Source organism: Hypomesus transpacificus, chromosome 8 (assembly GCF_021917145.1).
Source record: "Hypomesus transpacificus isolate Combined female chromosome 8, fHypTra1, whole genome shotgun sequence".
NCBI classification, from domain to species: Eukaryota; Metazoa; Chordata; class Actinopteri; order Osmeriformes; family Osmeridae; genus Hypomesus; species Hypomesus transpacificus.
Genome location: NC_061067.1, coordinates 12282683 through 12296422, shown reverse-complemented (window position 1 = coordinate 12296422; position 13740 = coordinate 12282683). Strand labels below are relative to the sequence as shown.

Sequence of the window (13740 nt, the reverse complement as noted above, 5' to 3'; positions counted from 1 at the left end):
GGGCCCCTTGAAAGACTCCATAAAAAAAACTATATGATCAATAATAACTATAATAAAAATACAAATCAATTAAAAGTCAAATTAAAAAGTTCCCCAAAAGTATCAACAAAGTACCAACAGAGCGTTTATTATATTTGTGTCAACGCAGGCTTCCCCTCCCACCCCATTCAACTGTGGACTATTCCATTGATTGCAGCAACTGCGCAGCAAAGCACGTCATTTCAGTTGGTAAATACGAGACAGTAGAAGAGTGAAGTGAATGCAAAAAACAATTTGCTAAATCGAACGCAACTCCCCGAGCGGAGCACAAAAGAGAAAGACAAAAGAGGAGAGTAAACGTAGTTGCCAAACTGAAACTACTGAAGGAAAGGTTATTTTTCTCTCCACTGGTATCCAATGATTAGCCTGGTCCTAACCAGTACATTTCATTTGTACAGAGGGTCTGGGATCTCTTGATTGACAAACGTTAACTTCCTTGAAGGCGGGTCCTCTGTTGAAGTTTAAAACTATTGGATCCGCCCAGAGCCACTCTGATTTGCCATAACCAATCGCAAGCGTTTGCCTTAGCCAACTCCTTCACCATTACTGTAACGGAGCTAGCTGCCGTAGCTGGAAAATCAAACTTTTCCCAAACCCCGTGGGGAGGAGGGCCACAACATCATGGCCACCAACAAAACTCAGCAAGGGATGTTCTTGCTCCGGCTTTAACCAATATTCGGCAGCGTTGCCACAACCGCAGAATAGTTTTGCTCGCATCTTTCTCCGCCGCCATTATTGAACTACTCAAACAAGTGCACGACATTAACGTCATCGTTCTCAGCCACTCCCTCTGTTCGCTGATTGGACCTACAAAAAAATTGTTTCTGGAAACCGACTTCAGAGCCGAGCTCCCAGACCTAGTACAGAAGCAAAATCCAAATTGAGCGGAAGTACGTAGGAGGGCAGAGCCAGGCTATCCAATGATGCGGTAGCTAGCACAAGTGCTGCTCAGTGAAGTTTGGCTAGCAACAGCAGCTACTGTAGGCTAGCTTGCTCGTTGCACAATTTATCGGGGTCAGCTTCTCCACGCAGGTCTCTATACTGAGACCAAATTTTGCATTGTTACTGACTGATCGCTTGCAGCAAACTTTTTTTGAATTAGCCATTTCCCCCTAAATAAATTTACAATTTACTTAATAAACTGACCCTTCTACAACCGACGCTAGCAAGCACATCCTACAATTTCACGAGAAATGGTACCCTCTTATTATTATTATTATATTAATAATTACGATTGAAACGAGTGAGAATAGGAGTTAAGGGGGCACCATGCCTGTCTTCGCATGGGGCCCCCAAATCACTAAATCCGCCACTGCAACCAGTAATTGCATTGTAAATTACATGCCTGAACATTCGTTTTACAAACGTCACATCAACACATATAAGATCATTTATCTGCAGATTTAATTTTTTTGTCCCATCCATGAACTAAATGAACGCAGTCTTCACGAAATCGAAATTCACGAAAACTAATCTTTACGCTGTAGGGTGGAAGAACAAACCTGGCAACCCTGGTTTTTAAGCCTACTGTCACGTGATTGTGTTCCGGAAGTAGCCTGTACAGAAATTGTTTTCTAAAGTCTAGAAATCTTTAATCCTACAGCCGTATCCACCCTGCACTATGAGCGAGGGACATTACCTAGAACTATGTGAGAACCCGGTCCAATTTGAAAATGCCTCTAGCGTCAATAATGTGTTCTTCGACGAAGCTAATAAACAGGTAACAATCGGTTTTCCATTACTACTGACAGCTGAAGTTATCCTGCTATGGAGCTCTGAGGCCTGGGACACGCCTGAGATCTGACTCGGTCCGTGTACCTTGTGGCCATTGGTTTTTCTATTTTGCAACCCGTGTTGACAAACGCAAAATAGGGCCGTAATATCGTTTTGTCATTTTAGTAACTCAAACACACATTTAAGTATTACGGCATGTTTTTGGTTGTTTTATTTTTTTGGGAATAATGAAATATAACACATGGTATAACGAGCCATTAATCGTTGTTTTGATTATTCCATATCCTTTATGCTAATATCTGCAAAACATGAATAATAGCCTCGTAATATCGTTTTGTCCATTTTGGATGTCAGAACCAGATTATGGGTAAAGGCTTGGTTTCCGTTGTTTTGTTTAATTTTGGAATTACGGAATATCCATATAACACAAACGGTATAACGAGCCATTTACTCATTTGTTTGACCGGTCGTATTATGCACACTGGCACAAGTGAAAGAGAGAGAGAGGGGGAGAGACGTGTAATGATTGGGGGTGTTATTACTATCGAACACCAGAGGGCAGCAACGACTAGCTAAAAAAAAAAAAATGTCCTGTGATCTGTAGGCCTACAATCTTGAAGAATTACCAGCAGGTTCTTTAGTAAAAGACACACACCAAACTGGAGGCACATGTTGACCGAGTTTTCTAGTTGCTACTTAATTAATAAATCTTTGATGAACCCAAGTTTCTTTAAAATATATTAGAAACATTACAAGACAGGGCTCCAGTGTGTGTTCAAACAAGGCCAAAAGTGTCAGACGGCATCGGTTGAAAAAGATAATCATACCCTTGCAAGAAACACTCCACGCAATCATAGTGAGCAAGTTGAGGTGATGAAGGCTACCTTTGCATTTTACATAGACACACAACTGACAGAGGCACTGTTGTGGATATTGTTTTCAAAGTTCTGAACATATTCAATGTCCAAATTCAACTTCTTCAAAGTCCATAAACAACACGGAGCAGCAACGAGAGGGTTCCCAGGAAAATCAGATTTCATTTGTCTGTGCTACACCTTTTATATCCAACAAATTACACCCCTGAACTTTTAAAACAAATCTTTTGGCCTACTACAATTGTAAATAACCTATGAATTCTGCTCCAATTGGGCCTTGATGCAATGCTATGTCATATTTTCAGCTGTTTCTGCAACATTTTTGAGGACTAACCAGGGACCCAACCAGTTCCTCTATTCGGCCCTACTACATGTGTTTTCCAACACCAGTTGCAATCAACCCTGGGTTATAGCCCTTCACCATTGAATGGTGCCATTCATTCTTCACAGGTCACAGGCATCAAGTCAAAGTGAATAGTAACTGGTCCAACTCCATATCCAAGCCCATGGTATCTGTGGAGGAATACAGTCATCACACTTGTCAAATCCTCCCCACACAAGTCCAATGACTTTAATAACGTGTGTGTAGGCCCATGCTATAGCAGGTTGCAGACATACAACACAGATGAGAGTGAATTAGAGATAATGGTAATGGGAGGGTGTTGCACTTTTCTGCTTCTCTTTTTCTCCACTCACTTTACCTTCTCACGCTTTCCAATTGTTTAAGTCTCTATACTCTATTCTCTCTGTATCCTGCATAAAAGATGACTGTGTACTGTATATCAAAACAATCCGGCATATCAATCCATATATCTCTCCACACTGAGATCCCATCACCCTTTCCCAGCCCACTGCTGTTTTCAACTAATTTATATACTACAACAGCATAATACAATCCCTGAAATTCAGATATGGCTTTTGATTTTGGAGTGCCACCCCAAGATTTCAGTGGCCCCATCTGGCCACTCCTATAAAACATTTCTGGGGGTGCCATTGCTTTTGCCTGTTTATGCTTGCACTGCAATGAAGAAAACGATATGACAACAATAATGTTTAATGTAGCTGGCCCCTCTAACAGCACCACTGGCCCCAATGTAACTGCCCCCCCCCCCCTCATGGTCTAGAACCTCGCCTAGCTACATTGCAAATCAAGACAAGAGCCTTTTCATAAGGCCCAGTGGCAGACATGCTGTCTGAGGCTGTCAAATATCAGCACTCATGGAATGCCTCCTGTACAATTAAAGTAGGCCTACTTGGTTGGAACTAACTTAATATTTAAATTACGAACAAACAACAAGAAAAATTGTATGTAGACACAGCCGCCCCTCTAATTGCATTCATTCTCATTCCTGTGGCTACGGTGGTCTCAAGCTAGTATACTAACTTTAAGCACAGAAGTATAGGCTACTATACGAATCGTCACAAGCAGAACAGTAATTTCCTTTCTCAGGACATTTTAAAATGGTGTGTAACAGCGGGAATGCATTGATGTTGGCTAAACAAGTGTAGTGTTGTACATTGATGGAAAATATTATGTTTTTTATTTTTAAAAGGGAAGATTTCCTCACTGATTGCCTCAATGCACTTCATTAAAACGTACAACAGAGCTGAAAGGTAATTTAGGTGGGGGGAGGGATGGTTGGGGAGGGTTTCTTGCACAGGTGTGATTGTCTTTTTCAACTGATACCATCGGGCCCTTTTGGCCTTGTTTGAACACACACTGGAGCCCCGTCTTGTAATGTTTCTAATATATATTAAAGAAACTTGGGTTCATCAAAGATTTATTAACTAAGTAGCAAGTAGCAAACTCGGTCAACATGTGCTTCCAGTTTGGTGTGGGTCTTCTGCTAAAGAACCTGCTGCTATGTCGTCAAGAGTGTAGGCCTACAGATCACAGGTCGTTGCTGCCCTCTGGTGTTCGGAAGTAAAAACACTCCCAATAGTTTAGCATCTCTCCCTCTCTTTTTCACTTGTGCCAGTATGCACAATACGGCCGATCAAACAAACGAGTAGGCTAAATGGCTCGTTATACCGTTTGTGTTATATGGATATTCCGTAATTCCAAAATGAAACAAAACAACGGAAAACAAGCCTTTCCCCATAATCTGGTTCTGACATCCAAAATGAACAAATCGATATTACGAGGCTATTTTTTTGTTGTTGCAGATATTAGCATAAAGGATATGGAATAATCAAAACAACGATTAATGGCTCGTTATACCATTTGTGCTATATGGTTATTTCATTATTTAAAAAAACCCGAAACAACCAAAAACAAGCCGTAATACTTAAATGTGTGTTTGAGTTACTAAACCCGTTTGAAACCCGTGTTGACAAACGCAAAATAGGGTCATAATATCGTTTTGTCATTTCAGTAACTCAAACACGCATTTGTATTACGGCTTGTTTTTGGTTGTTTCGTTTTTTTTTTTAATAATGAAATAACCATACAACACAAATGGTATAACGAGCCATTAATCGTTGTTTTGATTCTTCCATATCCTTTATGCTGATATCTTATAGACTTATTTCGCCAAGTCTCACTTTAGCGATAGTTCAGTTCCATTAAGGTGGATCATTCTAGTTCTAGCTACGTAACCAAGGTTCAGAACTAGCCTGAAAGGTCAAGCTAAACTAAAATGTGTTGCAAATAATTTCAAACAGGCAGAAATAGAATCTCAAAAGATAGTTCCGTCGAGTAAATTCCTGCGCGTAAAGCACTTTAGTCAGAGAATGGCTGTTTATCAATCCACGTTTTGTTCCGTTCTTGCGAACTCGTTTGACGTCATCTTTTATTGCCCAAGTACAGTTCCAATCCAAAAAACACAAGTCACGCCAAAAATACCCGGAAATGTTCCTGATCCGCCCCTTTTATCGAGGATGCATCGGATGGTAACTTGACCAGAGCCATAGAAAAAGATACTTTTCTATGGCTCTGGACTTGACCAGCGAGAGCGCTTCTTTTTGAAACGTTCCACCGCTTTAAGCCTTGAGTTTTGTGGCACCGAGAAGCTGTCAAGCTCCCTTTAAGAACGCCATTGTTCTACGTCACAGAGCTCTGCTTCTAGCTAGGGCGGGAAATATGACTTACATTTGTCATTTAGCTGATGCTCTTATCAGATTCTCTGCTCTTATCCAGACTTACATTCTTTGTACATTGCGAGCTAATGCGGTGTCCAGTACTTCGCTATAAATAATTATGTTAAATCGAGACCACAAATATGCAAATGTTTGTCCCGTTTAGCATTACTGCTGTAATGTAAAATGTTGGCCACTTGGGGGTGTATTTAACGTTGAACAGGGTGTTTGTGTGTCCTTGTTGTGACATTGCCCATTATTTTCAAATACCTTGATTTGAACACGTCTGTTTGATTATGATGGATAAAAAGTATACACTAATCGTATTATAAATAATATACTTTATTTATAGGGATATGAAACTTATGGTCCAAAATGTAGTCATTTCCTGTGAAAAAAAACTACAGGTTGATAGCTCTCAGAGGACAATTGGGCACCTCTGCATCCATGGTGAAGGTTCAGGGGAGCAACTTTTATCTATTACTTCTATACTAGCTATGACAGTTTGGCTTAACAGGGAGTCACCCCATTACAGGGCCCCTGTCTCATATCACCAAACTGTACTACTTACATTTACATTTATTCATTTAGCAGACGCTTTTATCCAAAGCGACTTCCAAGAAAGGCAAGGGGAGTTGTTAGGCACGACGCGAAGCGGAGTGCCGAAAACCCCCTTACCTTTCTTGTTGTTCTAAAATCAGCGTAAACCACGGCCTCTTGGGGCTTATTGCTTATTTAACTAAAATAGAATACAACAGTTTAAATCAGCTACTACTTCTAATCCTACCTGTATCTACTTTTATAGACATAGTCTGTTTCAATATTGCAAAGCTAAGTCTGTCTTTGTCCGCACAGGCCCACTTGATCAGACAACCCAATGCTAAAACCAAACAAATACTACTACTACTTACCCAATGCAGCTATCAGATATTAATGAATGACAAATGAGTATTTACCCAATACAGTCTGAATATTACATACCAATTGCAAGACTACAAACCTATTTATAAATCCTTTCACAGATGTCCGAGCTGAGGCGAGAACTTCAGCTTTTCTATCTGGATCTAACCCTGACAACCATTCCCAGGACCTATTCTGCTTAAACATGACCATACCCTCTAATGCTATTTTACTTGCCCTGAACTTTGATCTAATCAAATATCCCAAAATCCCTCTCGCATGAAACATTTGTTTTGGGCACTGATCTGAGGACATGATACTGATCTTCAGACACATCATCATACCGTCCATGTTCCAAGTGGTCCACTACCAACCTACAGCAAACTTTCACTAAACTAGCAGATACAAGTTCAAGAACTTGTTGAGTCATAGCATCAAACTCTTCTGATGTTGACTCCAACAACCTATCTAAGATGGGTCCTCTGTGGATGTCTACATCCTCAAACAGAGTGACCTCACCCTTCATAAACTGCCTGCTGTCTGCCTGCCACTCTCTAAACTTTATAACAAGCGTTCTATACCTATCATTCATTGCTAATACATGTTCAGTAGGCGCCCATATATGGGAAAACTTTCTGGGGCCCAGCCGCGATGCCAGCAATAATCATGTTTCTTCCTAAATATTTTAAGAAATGATAACCAATTTGATTTTGAACTGAAATACTCACGATTAGGGCCTACTAAAAAAAAAAGCTAACATAAACATTGTATTGTTGGCTTAACGGGTGAAGACCTCACCCTTTGTAACGAGTGGTGCGAACGCAGGGTTGGACCAAGTGTTGATTATTAAACAGAGTCAGGGTACAGGACAGACTACACAACATAACGCTAGACGCTAGTTAGCCGGTGACAATGCTAGATAATGGTTGTTGTTGCTTGCTTTCCAGTCAACTTCGAAAGATGTTCCCAGCCAGGCTGCAGAGACCATCGATACATCTATGGCAGAGACGAGCAGCAGTAGCCACGATGCTAGCCAAGAGGAAGCTAGTGTAGTCGGTGAATCGAAAGGCCAGAGACGCTTGGTGTTCGTCCCTGGCTTGGGAACCACAATTCACCTTAGGTTAGATTCTCAGGGAGATAATTGACTCGTTAATATCTGTGTAGTCGGTGAATCGAAAGGCCAGAGACGCTTGGTGTTCGTCCCTGGCTTGGGAACCACAATTCACCTTAGGTTAGATTCTCAGGGAGATAATTGACTCGTTAATATCTGACTCCAATTTTAAGACACGTGCACGAGTGCGTTACCTGTAACCTCGAGCGCTAAACAGTTAATGACATGAAACTCTGACGTAGGTAAAAATCGTCTGCTTGATCAGAGCACCGACCCTAAAGTATGCGTGTTCATTAAACAGTCGTTTATCTCTACTATAATATAGATTTAACCATAGTCGACCTAGTAGGATATGTAATCGATCACTCAGAGGCCCCGGTAAATTCCTTCGGAGCGTGGAGATCCACTGTAAGTGACTCAGAGGCCTTAAGTTAAAACCTACTCAAAAGTCTATGTTTATAATCAGTTAGCCGCATCAACCAGACTAAATCTAAGTTTTCACCGCCGTAGCCTGATAGATACGTTTCAAAGAGAACAAGTAACGTCAAAATGCACAATAATAGTTTATTATCTAAATAGCAAGTTAATCAATACAATGATAATGAAATATCATCAAATACAAAACATACCTTCAGAGCAATGGTTAACAAAGGTATGTCACAATGAAGACTAGGCGCCTAACGCACCGGAGCTGTATCGTAAACCAAACTCGAAGTGATTGGTAACACTTCTTCCTATATACACCCAAACCTGACTAAAATGGGGACACCGGTCACATGACTGAAAAGTAGTCTAAACGCATACAAATTCGATGTGGATCATTAATCAAGGCTACAGTAGACCAAGTGGTTCCCTTGCAAGACAGGGGAATATGTTAAACACATGTTGGTCTGCTGTAGGCACAAACTCTGTAAACCCTGTACATGTACATGTTACAGTATTACAATTATTACAAGCATGTAATACATAAAATAAGAAACAAAAGCATATCAAACATGACATTAAAAGCTGTTTAGAACCTTATTTTCAAGAACACAACTTTTAATGATAATTTCAGAGTCTTCCTCTGTCCATCTTCCTCTTCAACTGTTGAAACCACCTCTCCAGAGGTGTGTCATTAAGGTGTGATTGTCATTTTAGCATTCATGTAAATCAACGACTGTCCCAGACGAGTGTCTGGGTGATCAGTGACAAAGGGGCTGCCAAAGCAGCCCTACACTAGTTTGAGCAAAGCTGACACTGAGAAAGCGCATGTTCTGCATTGCTCATTGCTCTGAGGATATTCTGCACTTTACCTTAACCACTTAACTGTGGCAGGAGGAGAAAGGTCCTTAAGTAAACTCAAAATCATAAAAATGACTATGTAGAAATGAGAGAGAGCACACGTACATGCGTTAATATGAGTAGCCTAAAGACCTATTAGGGGGGGGCCCATTCACTGGACTTTTTCAGGGGCCCAGCCATTTCTATGGGCGGCCCTGCCAGTAGGCCTACAGTATTTGGTCATTTAAATTGTTCATTTTGTCCGGTAAAGTTACATCTTTCCTCTTGTGGGTTTTGCTTTTATCTTTTACCCTAAAACAAACATTTGGAATTGCAAGCTGTCAATATTCTGCTCTAATCTCTCTCTGTTTTGAGCTCTGCATTTACCTGCTCGAACAATTGCAAATTCCCTTTACATCGAACTTCAAGGTGATCTATGTGATTGTCTTTCCTCTTAATTTTTCTATGTATGTTACGTAGGCTACGTTGACCAGACTTTTCTTTCTTTCCCAGCCTGGTATATTTAAAGCCACATATATTTACGTTCCTTAGTTGATTTATCTACTTCTACTATTTGGTACTCTATATTAGTGGCGTTAACAATGCTAACGTGTTCCTGTAAACCAATTACTAAATCATTAGCTTCTCTAACATCAAAAATGTCATTTTGACTTGTCTCATTGGCATCATGAGACGCTTGGGCGGAGTTTCTACAACTTCACGCCCATATTATGGAGGCAGTAGCTCAAACACCACACCGAGACACGATTCTTTATCACTAACTGACTAAATTATCAAATCGTTTCATCAGTTTACTTACAACAGTATGTACTCTGTTCCATATTTTATCATCAAAGTCATGTTCGTGGAGTTTAAAGTTATTTTTAATTATATTAAACGTTACAAGGTGCGCTGGCATTTGAAATACTAATTTGTGACTACGCGTGATAATGTCGATCATGATCCCATTTGTTAAGGTTTCTAATGGTAATTTACCACAAACCCTAAGACTATTTGGATCTAAAATTATACCTAAACTTTTGCAAGTGGCTATGTGTTGCTCTCCCTCACCTATGAATGCAATTTCAGTAGTTTTTGTTTTTTTTATCTGCCATGGAATTTCTTTTCTTGCAAAATTGATTGCCAGAAAGAAAGAATATTCACGCTTTTTTTAAGTTTTGCATTTCCTGACAGACAAAAAAGGTTATGATTGGTTCCGATTTGTGCTACGTGACAAGAACATTTGCATATCACTACCATGAATCATTTCGGTAGAAACATTTATTTAAAAGTCACCAAGAGAGTGGGTTTTATATTACCAACCTTTGTTTTTTGTTCTGCACACTGTAAAGATACATGTAAAGTGTCAAAAATATTTATCTTTCAAACCAGTAACCATGCCCGATACTTGCATCCACATACGGTTATATATAATAAGGCTAGTAGCACTCAAATTATGTCAATCAGTTGATGTGAGCATTGGAAGCAGCCTAGCATGAGTCAAGCGCGGGAGTTACAGAGGCTTAAAACGTCTGACGTCACAGGTTTCTGACACTCATTCAGGGAGCCAAAACACAAAATGTATGTCTTTCGATTTTCTTTCAAATTTGACTGATGACGTCTTTCTACGTAACCTTGCTTTCCAGGAAGTATCAGGGTGGTGCCGACATGTGGGAAAAAGTTACAAGGGAAAAACCAACCTTTTTTTCAATAGAATGTTCAGATTTCAATGCATTCCTATGGGATTTTCAGCAACATGTCTTCAACTTGATTTTTCTCAAAATGTATATGTTTTAAAATTGACTAAATATACCTTATTTTGAAGAAAACAACCTACTCTTTCATTTAAGATATGTCTCCCGGTGGTGCCGACCTTCTATGAAAGGTAGCCAAAGCAGCAAAAACTATAAACATTATTTTCACACACTTCCTCAATATGTATTGCAACCAACATTTGATAGCATTAAGGGGTAAGTGTCTACATGTTAACTGGCATGTTTGTTTTTAATATCTCTATAGTAGTCGCTAGTTATAGAGCTAAGAAAAGGACGTGGACCTTAAAATTCCGGTGCCAGATTTCTCAGTGGCGTTCTTAGCTACATTCAGGCTAACTTAGAATTCGATTTAATGCGTTTGCTACCGGCGTTCCACAGTATTTGACAGTTGGTTAGCCTAGGCCAAAAATGACGCGTTCTATTGTCCTCCCATTGCAAGATGTCAAGCGACGTGGACAAACCTCACAACTGTAATTTTTTACTTTTCATATTTCAGCTAAACGGTATGTGTAAATCAGTCTCTGAATTAAAATGTGACGAGAAATAAGCAGTTCAGTCGCTGAAAATGTTCTTATTTTATTGATGAAACGGCTAATTTGTAAATATGCTGCGACTTGTCGATAACCTAGCTAGCATCTCAGTGCAGTGCAGACACTAGGTACTGTAAGTTAGCAAGGGCTACAGAAAACGTAAAATTACAGGTAGACTGACCATTTTTTAGCTTTGTTATCTAGTCTTTGTAGTTAGTCAGTGTTATCATAATGCTGCGAGTCCAGGAAATCCCTAACCATCTCAATTCATCTGTCCTTGCAACTGCAAGACAATTCTTGCAAGGACGCTTGCAAGAAAGTTCTTCAAAAGAATGTACTTGCGTTCTCAGCGTTCTTCGGATTGATAAACAGCCAATGTCTAATAAAGAGAGAACTCCCACTCTCGGGAAACTTCCGGGTTCTGAACTGGTTGCAGTTCCACTCAAGTTCCATATGAGGGCGCTAACGGTCGAGTGCAGAACGAATGGAGGTCTATGGAGCTATACCCCTCAAAATCCACTTTTCTCAGGATATAATTTTTTGTCTAGTAATTTTAAATCTGAATTCGAAAGGGGAGGCAAAAAAAAATAGATACCGCTGGGTGTTAGATTTTTTAAAAGTCGCCTTTCCATTCTAAAAAGCCTTTGAAAATGTCATTGACGTCATACACATCGTACGACCAGAGCTACTGCTTGACGGCAAGTTCTGGTTACTTCCACTTTTCTCTCGAGGCATCGACAACACAGCTGACAGGTTAGGCTCTCCCTGTCAATACACATGCTAGAAAGAGTTTTGGCTTGCTAATGTTGTTGCTAATGTTGCTAATGCTCTGACATTCTGGTTCTACTTCGGATGCCATCAAGTGGGATCTCTGGTCGTAGTCAATCCTTCACTAACCAATCCGCATTCGTTAGCAGAATGCTAGTGTGTTATGGGCAACAACGACTTACCCTGTAAGAAATCGAAAGGACATAAGCACTCGTTCATTCAACTTTTGACCTGTAATCCATGTTGAACACTGGGGCTTAATAGGGAGTGGGCATGCTCTCCTTAAACAGGCTCTGACTTTAGTCTTAGCCTGGCTCCGCCCTCCTACGTACTTCCGTTCAATTTGGATTTTGCTTCTGTACTAGGTCTGGGAGTTTGACTTTGAAGTTGGTTTTCAGAAAAAAAAAAATCGTAGGTCCAATCAGCGAACAGAGGGAGTGGCTGAGAACGATGAAGTTAATGTTGTGTACTAGTTTGAGTAGTTCAGTAATGGCGGCGGAGAAAGATGCGAGCGAAGCTATTCTGCGGTTGTGGCAACGCTGCCAAATATCCATAGGTTAAAGCCGGAGCAAGAACATTCCTTGCTGAGTTTTGTTGGTGGCCATGATGTTGTGGCCCTCCTCCCCACGGGGTTCGGGAAAAGGTTGATTTTCCAGCTACGGCAGCTAGCTTCGTCAATAGAGCGATCCCAGACCCTCTGTACAAATGAAATGTACGAGGGTCTGGTTAGGACCAGGCTACTTTAGTCCGTGTTCGGAAACGTAAATTCAGACTTTTTGAAGTGCATACATGAATGATTAACGTGTTTAGGCCTACTTCATCTCCAAAAAATATATTAATTAAAATAAACAAGTTAAGAAATAATGTCACTTTATCTGTTTTCAAAAGCCATTGGTTAATTGACATAAAATAAGGCCTTAGAAACTAAGCAGAGCATCAAGACAAGTTACAATCAATTATGGTGTATCCGTTCTTTGACAACCCTGTGGTGGATGAAGGTGCTCAGATTATACAAAGAGCATTTATCCCACCAGCCCCAAGGGTCTTCAAACAGAAATAATGCTTCCCTGACCAGTATCTGTGGAAGAAGTATAGGTTCAGCACGCCCAGCATAGTTTATCTAGATAGATTTAATTGTCATTCTTAAAAAAAAAAAACATATATATATATATATATATATACTTAGAGTTGCTAAAGTGTTATTTTATGTAATATATTACATAAAATAACACTTTAGCAACTCTAAGGATGGCAATGAACACATAAGAGCCACCATCCTTTGTAGAAAGTAATAGAAAGGAGTAGACTATAATAGTAGAAAGGAGGGTAGTAGACTGCAGTTTATGTAGGTAGGCCTAGACTATGTAGTCTGCTGGAATCACACATAAGGAAGCAAACCCACTGTAGTCAAGCCTTGACACTGTTCAGTCTGTCTGCATCTGTCTATGTCTTTGCATGTGGGACATTCTTGAACGGGCAACTATGCCAGAAAATATAAAGGGTATACCTTGCTCCAAAGCAGTACCTGAATATTATCATCAGTTTTTCAGGTATCTTGAAACACAAAGAATCAATGAGACTTTATTTGTTTAGTTTTTTCATTGTTTAAAGTAGCCTATATGTTGACAAGCCTCTATATTACCTCTCCTCTGGCTTCCCCAATATTA

General features: G+C 40.1%; 1 protein-coding gene across 1 annotated transcript in view; it reads left to right on the top strand.

Annotated features, from left to right (window-relative positions):
- The first annotated feature begins 1571 nt into the window (after positions 1 to 1571).
- rmc1 (regulator of MON1-CCZ1) overlaps positions 1572 to 13740 on the top strand; it is a 38472-nt gene continuing 26303 nt past the window's right edge. Inside the window, exon 1 of the mRNA XM_047024140.1 lies at positions 1572 to 1759. Coding sequence (XP_046880096.1) covers positions 1661 to 1759 — 99 coding nt within the window. The 5' untranslated portion in view covers positions 1572 to 1660. The remainder of the gene's footprint in view (positions 1760 to 13740) is intronic.